Source organism: Sinohyriopsis cumingii, chromosome 14 (assembly GCF_028554795.1).
Source record: "Sinohyriopsis cumingii isolate HCF-2022 chromosome 14, ASM2855479v2, whole genome shotgun sequence".
Classification (NCBI taxonomy): domain Eukaryota; kingdom Metazoa; phylum Mollusca; class Bivalvia; order Unionida; family Unionidae; genus Sinohyriopsis; species Sinohyriopsis cumingii.
In genome coordinates, this window is record NC_142974.1 from 26252590 (window position 1) to 26266993 (window position 14404).

The 14404-nt window shown below is 34.6% G+C and overlaps 1 protein-coding gene across 3 annotated transcripts in view; it reads left to right on the forward strand.

Moving 5' to 3' along the window:
* Window positions 1-14021, forward strand: part of LOC149783460 (uncharacterized) — a 45781-nt gene extending 31760 nt beyond the window's left edge. For all 3 annotated transcript variants that reach the window (XM_089931698.1, XM_089931699.1, XM_089931697.1), the window contains exons 5-8: window positions 1631-1747; window positions 4054-4084; window positions 5489-5601; window positions 12886-14021. In XM_089931698.1, coding sequence (XP_089787824.1) covers window positions 1631-1747; window positions 4054-4084; window positions 5489-5601; window positions 12886-12920 — 296 coding nt within the window. In that variant the 3' untranslated portion in view covers window positions 12921-14021. The remainder of the gene's footprint in view (window positions 1-1630; window positions 1748-4053; window positions 4085-5488; window positions 5602-12885) is intronic.
* Window positions 14022-14404: the final 383 nt, after the last annotated feature.

Consider the following 14404-nt stretch of genomic DNA (forward strand, 5'->3'; position numbering starts at 1 on the left):
TTTTGGATAATACATGTTGCAAACTTGTTTTCACTTTGCTTTGTTAGTATGATATAATTCTACTTTTTGCCTAATGTGTCATTGTAATGAGAAAACACATTTAACAATTGTTTGCCTCACTCACATCTCTTGAAGTCTGCATTGACAAAATACGATGATGTTCTTTACATCCGAGAACATGATTGTTTTAAAAGTCTTTGGCTTCCTATTTGTCTTCTACTGAGTATTAATGTATTTCCAAATAATTGCCAGCGATTAATATATTATGTGCGCCTTATCTCATTTAAAATTCTATAACATATGGTGCTTTCTAAAAATTAAGATCATATATCAACCCAGTAATTATTTCTTAACATTTAAGTATTTTTGCGGCTCATACAAAAATAGGTCTTATGCTTTGATTCATGTTGAATAAAAGGTATTATTCTCACCTGGCTATTTGGGCTTATTAGAACCTTTTGAACATCAACAGGTAATGGAGCTTGATTCTGCATATTGCTCGGTTCGTGCAACACTCAACTGAGATGATTAAAAGTTCATCTCATTTGCCTTCCTTTCTAGGAGTGGATATAATAGGGAATGTGACCTTGGCCAGATGAACAACTCATCCACACAATGCTCGTGAAGCTGCATTCAACGAATAGGGAATGCATTTCACTACAAAATCAGTATGTAAGAAAACCAATTGTTACTAGTGCCGACCGAGACTCCACTCCACAGTCATCCTAAAACTAGTATTTATATTATGTGCCTGCAATGGGAATATATTATTAAATTGCGTCGTTATTAAGAGTGTAACCATCTTTAACTAAGCATCGTGGTTCGACGAAAAAAAACAAGTGCGTATGGCCTGAACTGGGTACACTGGTAAAAAGTATGAACATAGGACGATAAGAAGTTCCATTTATGATACATAAAATCATATTGGAAAACAGAAATTCTAATATTAAAACGAAGTCTATTCCTCAAAGTCTGTTTTGGAGATGCCGTCCAATTTGATTATTCTATAAATGACATAGAGCAGTCTGTGGCAGGATTTAACTGGGTGATGGGGTGGTAAAGAATAGAAAACACATTTCATAGTTTAGCATTAGCTAGGAACTTCACCAATAAATTTGTATATATCTGGACCTGGATGCAGAAAACATGGAACTTGTGTGATATAGGATTAACTCCTAGAACAAAACACGACTCTCTCTCTCTCTCTCCCACGCACACACACATACAAATACACACAGATATATGTATATATATATATATATATATATATATATATATATATATATATATAATGTTTCATGAAGTAAATCTAATAATAGTATTATCTTTAGTTAAAAACGATGTTAAAATGTGAAATATTATTTAAGTAATACTGTTTTACTACAAATGCGGAAGTACAACATATATACCTAGTGAGGCCAGATTAACATTCGGCTTATACATATTTTTAACTAGTATTACCGCATTGCTGTTTTCTATTATTCACACTTTTATAAAGTATAATACATCTTGAACTGAATAATATGTTTCAATCCAAAAATGTATATATTAACCAGTTTATATATCTGTATATATAGTTGTTAAATTATAGAATCATAAGAAAATAAATATATTATTCCATTTTCTGCAGAGAAAACTGGACGTTTATCAGTAGCGTTTGGACTAATGGTTGTCGGTGTGATTGCACTACTTATTGCTGGTACTCTCGAGATGATAACTATCTTCCTATTCAAAAAAGCTTCTCAAGGTAAATATAGGAATCAAGGTTAGCGAATTTATTGACCATAAGTTTGTCCCATCTAGTAGAGAGACATTTTTAAGTTTTTTATCAAACGACGTGGATGACATCAAAATCAGTTTTAGATCATCATGTGTCGGTTTCATATATTTAGTAGGGCAGATTGACTATCCTGAAAGCACACTTGATATGTGATAGAGTGCCATCCCATAACTGTTAAGCCATACAGATGTGTGAAATGTTTTGGAATTTATCATGATATGAGAAAACATTACCATTCTTTCCCGTAGTATCTGCTCTCCGTGAGAAACTATATGGCATGACGTTGTTCGGCCATGAGATAAGAAGAAGAAAGAAAAAATCAGAAGTTAACTGTGTCCATCTCACATTGTATTTACTTTGCCAGCCTTAGTATTCCAAAGCATGTTTCCAAAGTAAGTCAAAGTATTTTTGTTACTAAAAGTTTGTTTATTTGTATCTATCCCATATCTAGCAGTATAAAAATTATATAATTATGTCTAGGTTGCATACAGATCTGACCAAAATAGCAAACTATTACATCGGTTCCAAAATATAATATATAGTTATAATATTATAATGGTCATCATTTATTAAGAATATATACCGTTGTTTGTTTATTAGTATCCGGGATTTGTACATGAAAATCGCTGACATATTCCCTTGATCAGAATTTGTACTTTTTTAAAACGTCTAATCATATTCTAGGTGACACAATTGTCCCATGATTAACCAAAATACCGAATCAGTGCTACATTTAGAAACGATATAAAGATCGGAAAAATGGCTCACCTGTTGTAAAGATTAAAAGTCTAAAGCGTTGAACGGCGGTGTTGCATAGAGCGTGTGTACCTAGTTTGGCATTTCAAGTCACATATATGTTGAGTATTAAAATGGAAGTCACGTATGTTAATCTTTCTGAGTTTTTCTATGAATCTTAACATTGAGCTTTTGGTTTTTTTTGGCAAATAGGTCCATCCTAAATCTGTTTATACGACATGAATGTGAAAGTCTTAACTTACCTAATAGTACAAATGCTACAGTAACACTTTTCACTCGAACTTAACTAAAACAATATAGTGACAATTAAGCATGGAAGTCCGATAAAGTGAAATCTAGTTTTGAAAATAGTTTTATTTCTTATGAATCTATTTATATATTTACAAGCGTCCAACATTAAATGCATAGATAAACGTAGCAGCTTTTTCTTACGAAATTTACTATTGATTTGCTTAGCTTTGAACAGATATGCTAGTTCATCTAAACTATATAATATTTTTCTCGAGTTTATTTTCTTCTCCTCATTCAATTCGTACCAAAGTCCATAGCAGATGCAGACTAATACGGTTTTGATAAAATCAGATTCAACTCGCTGCCTCTTATGTCCACTATTGCGTGACGCGTTCATAGCGCACATGCTATCATACAGCAACTGTATTAAAAGGACAGGAAGAAAAGCGAGGATCTCTAGTGGATATTTCCTAAAGTGGAAAAGCAGGAACATGTAAAGGACACATATCCTCAATGTGACGACTATACTGCCTACCGCGCATAAGTATACCACTTCGTCATAAGACTATGAAAGTGCGTGTATATATATATATATATATATATATATATATATATATATATATATATATATATATGGAATGAGTGTGTGAAGATGATTTATGGAGTGAGTATTTTTTATAATAATTTGCATAATTTAAGTGAATGTAATTCGTGTATGTAAAGTGGGCAGTGCATATACATTGCATGGAGGGCCTAGATATAATGTAAATTTCAGTATGTGAGAGCGTACATATGATCTAATGTTTGAGGACCATGAATAACATGTAAGACGTATATAAAGTGATCCAGAGTGACTCTTTGGTGAACTGATACTCCTGTTCACTCTACTAGTCGTATTCCTATGTACTCTACAGAGGCATTCCTATTTCGTGTACATCATGTATTAATGTTTGCTAGCAGTATTCCTATTTACTCTGCTATTGGTATTTATGTTTATTATACCAATGATCTTACAATTTTATCATCTTTTTTACTAGACTAGTGGTATTCCGAATTAATATACTAGTATTAATCCTATTTAATATGTTATTTATTTCAAGGAAAGGAGAAACTGCTGAAATTAAACAGATGAAAGATTAAAACAAATATATTTTCTGCAAGATAAAAAGCTTTGTCCAGAAATGTGATAACAATTTATCCGTCATGATAGTTTTGATATTTAATTCTAACATAATACACAGAACCAAGAACACTACTTGTATTTACTTTAAAATTGTTCTTTTTAGGCAAACAGTCAAGAGAAGAAAACGAGCCTGGGTAAGATTGGTAACTGCAAATATTATCCTTCTCCACATAAATTTTAGTATTATTTCTTGCCTACTAGAAAACAAATGGCTGCACCTATGATATTTTGTAAGAACAGTAGAATGTATTTTGATATTTGTCGAAACAATGGCACATTGGCAGTAGTAATATGATGATCGTGGGAGACATACCATAATTATAAACCAGCAAATACAGTTGCATATGTCAACAGGACATATATGAAAATTTAGATATTTTTAGGAGATTCTGGGAAAAATGCGGAAATATAGTAGTAACAACACTTTTAGGCTCCATACTGCAAACACCTACAATCCATCACCTGCTTACTATTACAAACCAGCATACACTGCATTGTTATTTTTAACTCGAGCTCACTATCTTGCACAACTGACAATTTCGTTTGAAATGTTATTCAGAACAATACATCAAATGCAACGCAGTAATCATTAATAGAGAGAAACTCTTGTACACGGAGGTTGGAAATTTATAATATATAGATTCCATGAACTTGAACATACATTGGAGATAACTGCTTACAATATTTGCTATAATATAATTGTTTACATGCTGTTTTGCACCCTTTCCCAAGTGTCTAAGCCATTTGTCAAATTTTGATGTCAGTACACTGTTGTACCATATTCAGTATAATCAGAAAAACTACCACAGATATTTCTTCAATGGAACATTTTGAAATTTGCTCAGCAAAATAACAATCAAGAAACATGTTCTTATGAAGGTGAAGGCCTCAAGCTAGAGTGTTTCCAATTAAAAGGTAGGACTTTTTTTAAAAATTGGAACGAAACGATTCAGACAGCGACGCAATTTTCAATTCGCCATACATTTATCACATAGCTGAAAAATATGGTACATAACAATCACCAAAGTCAAACTGCATGCTCATTGAAAATAATTCACAAATATCATTTCCGAAAGTATGCATGTTTTAGTTTAGAATCGTGCTTACGGTGGCAGCGGCAAAACACCGACACATGCAGGAATACTGCGCCGTTTAAAGCCATGTGTCCCATTAGTTGCATAGAAATGATTCTAACGTTAATCATACTCAACATTACTATCACGCTTTAAATAAAATAACTGTGCCCCATGGACTGCATATATTGTGATGTATGCATTTGACCCTCCTCACACTCAAGTGATGTTCACAAATTTGGATTTTTTAAACTTTGTTTCCGTTGGTTTGATGTTTTTAGTAATATCTGCACAGTCGAACTTGAATTACATCTACTAACATTACATGTTCTCCAAATACATGCAGGAAAAATCTCTTTCATGAATCACTTATTTCGTTAATATTTCAATGTGATACGTTGGACAGATTTTCATCACATTGTTATAAAATTTCCTTTTGAAATATATTATTTCGTCTTTTCACAGAAAAGAAAACACTACCGTAAACATTATTTATGTCCTGGCTGGTGAGGTAACTGGTGAACATGAAACTTTGCGAGCCAAAACAACTGATGATATTTTATGCTCAGAAACTCCTGGTGAGTCATAGTTTACCACCTGCATATATTCCATTTTAAAATAGTTTGTAATTGCTTTCACACGCTGTAACAGACTTATTTTGCAACCATGGAAACATAATAAAATGAAAGAGAATCTTAAACATTTGCAAAAGTGGAATATTTGAATCAGAGTATCCTAATTTAGTTGATAGTAAAATTGATTATGAAGTACATCATATAACATTGATTAGTAGGAAAAACACTTCTTGCAAATTAGGCTTGATATGTTTTAAAATGTTCATGTAACGCGAGAGGAGGATGTTATCAGCTAAAATGTGCAGTATACATGAAGACGTTTCTGGTAAAAATGCTGTAATATTATGAGCTACATTTAGCATTCATAAATCTAGGAAAGACTTCAGAACTAGTATATCATAGCTGTATTTTACTGCACGCTGTTGTTGCAAAAGTTGGTTTATGAAGTTCATATGCTAAATATGATTAGTGAACTGTCAGGTATCATGTATGTATTTGAAGACATTTCGTGCATGTAACGTGTCAGTCGATAGCATTTGCATCACATTGCCCTATAGATCTTAACGTTGGTGAAAAAGACCCAAATACCCTGTATTTAATTTGAGTACCAGTTTGGATATTTGCTTAATTTTCTAATTGTTGGATATCGCGCTCATCAGAAAATGTAATTTGGTTTATAATGTGTTTAGACTGTCACTTCAAAAATATCTTTAGATATGGGTTGAACGTTATCTCAAGAGTAATACAGTGAACACCGTAAACTTCTTAACGGTGAGCGGTCAAATTTGTATTGGAGTCTTTTCTAGGCCTATAGCACTGTCCGCTGCTCTCGCCTACTTCTTAATATGATTCTTTATTCGAGTCTTATGGGGACGATAGTGTCATTTAAAACGGATATATATATATATATATATATATATATATATATATATATATATATATATATATATATATGGGTAATAGTCCATCTTACTATTGAACGTTCACTAATAATAAAAGATTAACTATTAGCAAGTTTCCTGCTTAGAAGCATACCTACTTTCTCGCTGTCTTCTTAAGTAAGGATGACAAAAGGATGGAAAACGTTTATTACGTCATAAATACCATGGATACGAAAGTTGAGAGAGTTGCAACTTTGGATGAGACAGGAAAAAGCTGGTTATTGATGAAGATACAATATCAATTTGACGCCACAGTTTTTAACCTCAAATTTCTGCAAGTACCTTTACATACACCCAGACGTCGTGCGAATTAACGGACGCAATCGTCCGGACGACATGTACGAGATGGACGACATGGTTAGGACATATCCGGATATTTAGAAAAAGTACTTTTTTAGTTCAAATCATACTAGTGTCGTATTCATTATTTTTTTGTTTGAAGTAATTGTTATATGTGCCAAGATGACGAGCAAATGTCTAAACAATTGTTAACTTTTTACCGACTGTACATAGTGTAGAAACTTGAACATCTGACCCATTGGTAGATAGGAGGAACTAGAAGGGTCACGCGATTGTGATATGTTTATAATGATTAACAACACAACCTCTATCTCAGTGCTCAATAATGCCATTTGTGGGAAGAGCCATTCTACTTTATATCTAAATAATTTATGACAGTAAGACCATACGACGCAGTATTTAATCAAACACACAACAAACATAAAAATGTCTGGGTGTAACAACTGTAGATGGTATAACGTTTTGACACTGTGTCACCATGTTCCCGTAGATCTGTGATGTTAAGTTTTAGCTTATGCAAATTGCCGGCTATCAGTGACCTCATACTGACGTTCTCTTTTTCGTTTTTCTGTAAATACTTGTTCCTTCTCTTTATTGTGAATAACCCCAACGATTCAAATACCCAATGAGGCAGATAGGCGGATACGCGTCATTTCCATACTGGCTGGGGGCTTCCCTGCTATATGGCGGGATATAAATGATGTAAGATGCAAAGTTACTTCCCATCTTTAAAGGCAAAGCATAACGCCTGTGTTCTAACGCCATGAACTAGTTATATAACACATAAACTGCAGCCTCATGTTTTCGTCCATTGCTGACAAGAAGAACCATGAAGTGCATCATATGGGCAACAATAATATAGACGCTCTAACTTGCTCTGCATCTGGTACCCTAAACCTATATTTAGACATCAAAGACTGAATCCAGAAGAACTACAGTAGTCAATACGCATGCGTTACAGTAGTTTCCCTAAGATGCATAAGGTGCTCACTAGCTGACTAATTGGACTCCACACCAGTCAGGATTAGCTTATTTAGTCTTTGGATCTCCCGAATCTAAACCTCGTGGTAGTGGGTGTTGTTTAAGCCAATGTGTTTGGTTGTTGACGGTGGCTAGATAACAATACGCTGTTGAACCTGCACGTCGCGTCTCTGTTATCGAGGCTTTAATACCACAGCTGGAAATCACGAGGGCCACTTTTATACTGGTGCCTCATTGAACAATTTGCTGTAGATTGCAAGAGAGGTTGCACACTATTTATTGCCAGTTATTCTTCACAAAACAATTCAGTATTTAAATGTACCCCTGCTAAATTATAGCCGGTTGTCTTATTCACGCCCCCACCCCCATTTTCCTTTAATTTTACTTTTGTACCCATGCTGTCATAAATCATACCTGTGATTGTATATAATGGCTGAAGGACACACCAACTGTTCTAGGAACACATTGATAACTTTAAAAGATCAAGCTCAGCTATACCTATTAATGTATGATTTGCTTCATTTTCTGTACGTTTCATCTTTCTCCATTAGTTGTGTCTCTGATCGTATATCCAATCTCACTTCTTTCTCATAAAAGCACGCAAGAACTTGTTTGCATGCATTTTATCACCGTTACGGTATTTATATTTGTGGTAGCAACTGTGCATCATGTTTCCGACTATTCAACGTTTTTCTACCTGCGCTTTCTTCTGAGTTTGACTTTGGAGCACAATGTGATAATTTGTTCATGAAAGAATCATATTATGTTACCTATCAAGACATCTAATAGAAAATGGTTGGTGCTGTGTTTAGAGCGATGGATCTGAATTTCCTAATCGCGTCCAAGTTGTTTTGGTCAACTATGGAAACTGCAGACATCTGATTGGAATGTTGTTCATTTAACATTAAAAACTCACAGGCAAGATTGAACAGCGCTATATATGCTTTTTTACAAAGAGCTTTCTCTATGCAAATTAACCATCGCATTCACTGCTGAGATTGTAATGCATGGAACTTTCAAGAATAATTTCATAACATCCTTCTGCAAACAAAGCCTATGTCACTAATCATTTCATTGTATCACATACAACGGTAAGTTTACGTCTGAAACGGGTGCCATCCCATATTGGACCGTTTCTTTTACTTTATCATCAGACTGCTACACAGAAGAATCTTTGCGCTGAGAACACCTCATTATTGAATCCCATAGTTACGTTGACACCATATGGCAGACAAATGTTTCAAACGAATCACGATATTTAAAAAAGACGTGTTGGATAAGATTTACTGAAACAAAGACGTGACCAAGAAGATAATATGGGCATTGTCCCTGATACAACACCCATCTAAATAAGGAATAAAGGGTACTACATCCATGCATATCTAAACATAAGTATGTTTTGTCGATATTGATCAAATTGAATTTTCCAAAGCAAAATCAAATAATTCATAAGGAAGCCAAACAAAAAATCCAATCCGTGTGTGAAAGTAGTTTAAATGTTTTGAAGGGAGCTGCTCTGGGGGATTTCAAGAGTCTCTCAAAAAGCAAAGGAAAGTAAAAAGCAAGAAGCCCGATGACAGGCAGAGCCAATGGAAGAATACGAAAGAAGTGAAACAATTATATTATTAGTAACTGTACGTTAGCATCTCATTACATATCCTATATTTTCCAAGGACAGCTAATACAACAGTTCTCCAAATGGTCAACAGTAATTCGAGGAAAGGCGCCAGAGCGGTTCCCGTAAATGATGCCATAATGTTTTGGTTTAGCAAAGTAGACTTTGGCTTGATTGCCAAGCTATTCAACAACGGTGTGGATACTTGACATTATTGGGCGTACCTGTCAAAATATCAACAATTATTTGACTTATGAAAAGTAAACAACAACAACAACAACAAAAACACATCTACATGTCTCCGTGGTATTGTAATCAGACACACATAATGCCTTCAGCTTTGTAGCGTTGATAGCAGCTGATGATCATCGTCATAATATTAGATTTAACGAACGTTGAAATCACATCAAATATGGATGCAGTTTAGAAATGGATGATCCTTTACATTTGGACATGTCCTTGCAAAAAGATGAATTATTCAGTGTAGAGAGTAGAGAACAAGACACAGCAATTACAATGCCATAGTGAGAAGCGATGAGTCCCGCCCAAGCTCTCTATTCCGTCAAGTGATGAGATCTTATAGTTGCTTTTTCGTGGAGCCTATTCGCTAAAGCAAGACGAACAACCCTTCTGCTTATATGTGAGAAAAATGCAAACATAGTCAATCGGAGGAGCAGTCGCCTACGTGGATCGGGACAGGGGTGGAAAACTCCAGTACAATAAAGGAACAAACAACAAAGCCCTGACCGATTTCAGATGCCCCTACACGGCTTCCACCTCCATAAGTAAAAACAGTACCAAACTTCAAATTCTCAAGCTTGCGCACGAAACCGATTTCCATCAACATACATAGCGTGACGCTCGGTCAAGGCTCGAAAATGCGAGGAAAAATTAATTGAATGACAAGGAGACCTAAGAGGCAACCAGAAGGAAAGAAGTATAAAAAAGACAAACTCAGTCTATAAGAACTGCAACGGCATTATATCTTGAGAGGAACAATAAGGGTACACCATCGATCCATACAGAACAATGGAGTGACTATAAAACAGAAGCAATTGCCAACCTCACCGCCAAATCAACTGGTAACGAGTTACTTCAGCGACGAGGATGTTGAATGGGAAATGAGAGAAGTAATCGAGGATCGTGAAGCATACGAGTAATATGCAGAATACTTTAGGATTGTCGTTGCTGCTTCCAAGATAATTCCGAATGATGGACGGCTAGACAGAGAAACGAACTCAAAAATTCTTCCAGGCAGCGGAAAATATCAGTGCAATGTGGGAAAATATTATGAATATTAAGAACCCATTGTGAAGCTAAATTACCAGGATCCTTGATCAACTATATAATTTTGCCCTCCAGTGAAAAACCTCGTGATTGCTGACCTAACCACTCCAAACAAGTCCTATGTGCGGTGCAGACTCACGTTTAGGCCGTTCCTGATCCATGATGCACATTTTATCCTCAGTCCTTGTAAGGCGTTTCTTGCTCATATTGAGAACAACTGCTCTGATATGATAATCAAAATTGATTCAATTTTCACCGTTCAAAAGGTGAAAACGAATTTAATTTAATTTAGACTACAAACATTTTATTGGTCACTCAGACATATAATATTTTATTCCTATTTAGGTAATGTATGTATAGTCTGTACACACAGTATTTAAATATGACAGAGTATGAAAACTTAACACTGTTGAACGTGATCATATTTACAATAAGTGACTTACACACAGCTGGTTATTTGGAACCGAACGAAATTAAAAAAATCTGGGCAGAAGTTGATGTATGGAGTTTCACAACATTTTTACTTGACACTCAACGAGCAAATGAGACATGTGCTGTGCAGATATTAACTGTCGCATAAAGCCAATCTGCTGAGCGACATTAACGTATGATATGATGGGGCTTGTTGCCCATTGTTGACCTCTCAGTCAACATCATGGCAAAATAGAAGATCGCACAATTTAGCAGAACCTGTACATATACATGGTAACATATCACTTGATAGGAACAATATACATTTACTATAATCCTTGATATGCTCTAAGACCTAGTGGAAGATGTAAACGAGATTAAATAATCTGGGGATAAGAAGAATGGAAAGAAAATTTCAACAGCGAGAGAGAGAGAGAAGCCGTGGGGGTCTTTACAACCTTAATATGATGACAAAATATTGATCTGTATTCTGCAGCGAGATAAAGACATGATTTGTAGTTAAGACCATAATGGGACACAGTAGTCCTGGTAATGTCGTCGTTTACATCTCAATGGCTCTCTTGACAACTAAATGGACCCTTTCAATCATATCTCTTAGAAACGAGAATCTAGTGTTTCATTGCCGTGGTAACGCATATTAAGTGGTTTGTTACCATTTGTACAATTCATCGTTCATCCTGTGTAGAGGAATAGTTAGCCAACACGTCAAAGTCGAAAACTTTACCACTTTTATGAGCCTCATGGACATAGAACAGCAACAATCGGGTGAAATAACTACTGATCTACACAAACTTCAGGCACATTATGGAGCTTCTTGACAAGACGCGAATGGGTTCATCAATGAAGCATCAGATGAAGCCGTAGTGACGATATAATGAGAAGATGGTCAAGGAGAAATGGAAACGTGCGAGACATTTCAATGGTCTCGATCGGCCATTTTAATGTCACTCATACACTTCGGAAACATAGATCGGTACTACTCATATTATTGCCTATTATTGTATCGATGTTCACAACTACAGCTTAAAATATCGTACCCATTTATTTTTTATATAATTCTAATGTGAAGGTCTTCGATGGCTACACTCTTACACTTCCCGCTTATGCGATACTATTGTTTGTTTGAGTTTATAGTGAGTGTTTAAATTCTCCTATCCTTTCCTGTTTGTGTATGATGGTATGTTTTTATAAATTTGTCATTACATATGAATGATACTAACTTTTTATCAGGTAGAATTAATGGGTGATAGTGTGTGTAGTCTTGTATATAAGCTACAAGTAATAATAGGGTAAGTGTGGATAGTATCTACATTGTTATCATTAATATATTTACCGTTTTGTTTCCATAGTAAACCTATGGTGCATGCTGTTACTAATTGTAACTAATTGCTATAAAATATACTGATCGATACCTTTTTAATACCTTATAAGAGACGGCAATGCTACTTCAGCTTTTCAAATCAAACTCAAATTTGATACTCAATTGTGTATATCAGCCAAATTATCTGGAGTAACAAATGAACCTCAGAAATTATAGCGTATAATACTAAATCTAACATCTTAAACGTTTGCTCAGGCATCAATTTCATGCTTTGTTTAAGATATAGGATGCTTGTAAGTAAATCTATATTTTTTAGAGAACATCGTTACTAATTTTATGGAATAAATTTCACTCGTAGATACACTTATGCCCCAAACATATTAATACAAGTGATTTTATTTTCTTCACAGGAACAAAGATGTCGTTCTGGAGAAACAATCCATAGAAAAATGAACATTCAGCCATCTAAGATAAAGATAAAGCAGACCTTTCAGAACTGTAGTTGGTACATCAGTCAATATTACAGAACAATGAGTACAAATATTTCAGCCGTCAAATAAGGAATATATTTTTCTAAAGCATTATCACACTCTCGTATTTATCGTGATTGAATGACACTGTATACTTTTCTGATACTACTTAATCTTTATTGCAATTGGACTGTTAGTATTGAAGTAGTGACCATGTGGTCAGCTGATTAAGGCCAATAAGGGCTATCATAACATACATTCATCAGTTGAAATCTTCAATTATTTCATTCATAACATTCATCAGTTGAAATCTTCAATTATTTCATTCATAATGTATTCTTTGTAACAATCTTCATCACATAATTTTTTAAACCTTTATTTTTTTGCACTGGTGTTTTTTTTTTCTCTACTTTCCTTCATCTGAATCCATTTAAGAATAACATTTGTGATTTTGCATTTGCTTTGGATTGCACCATTTCTATATTCATTTAGCATTGTTCACCGTTTTGTATATTTTGTGAAATGATTGTTACCCTTAATATCCTTATTATTTTTAACTGTATTAATGCTGTGTTTGCCCAAAAGTAGCCACATTAATAATGCATCTTTGATTGTACTGTGCGTTATACAGTTTCTCTCATGTTTAAGCAAAAGAAGAAATACATCTTCTTGATTTCTAGCCATCTGATATTTGCATTTATTGTATTTCGTATGTAGCCATCAGTGCGTCATGCACGAAACATTTGGTAATATTATGTTGTATAAGGAGACGAACGCCCACTTCTTATAAATACATATATATATTTTTGCTGCCTTTTCAAAATTTTAAACTAATAATTCAAATTTAGATGATTAGGTTAAACAAAGACAATTCCCGTAACAAAGTTGATTCCTAGCATTTGTGCTTAATTTTCAAACACATTATCGTTACGCATAATGGTAAGGGATAATGCAAATACATAATCAATATTGTTTCAATATTAAGTTAGCTATATTTGTATTTGTACTTGTTATTGTATTGTTTCATTTAGCACATATATTGGCTAAGCTTTTTCCATTAAACTCTTCATTCTTTACTTGATAGTTCTTGCTTGTCTTATTTCATGTCTTATTCCTGCTTGATCGAATTCCTTAACATCTATCAATCTAATTTCGCTTCCAACACATGCATTGCGTTAGCGTTGCCCCTTCCAATAAACCTCTTCCAGATATCATAGTTGTCAGTAAGTATATAAATATCGTACCGCTTATATCTTTGATCTATTATGTTAATATGGCAAGCCTCTCTATTCTCAATGTGTATCACTTAATCCTATACTTAGTAGATTATTCTTATGAAAAGCGGTACTATTTGTTACGGGGCCCCGAGTGGCCGAGTGGTCTAAAGCGCTATCCGTTCCGGATCACTGCCATCTAACCTCTGTCTGCGCCGGTTCGAGTCTCGGATTCAGCCGATGTG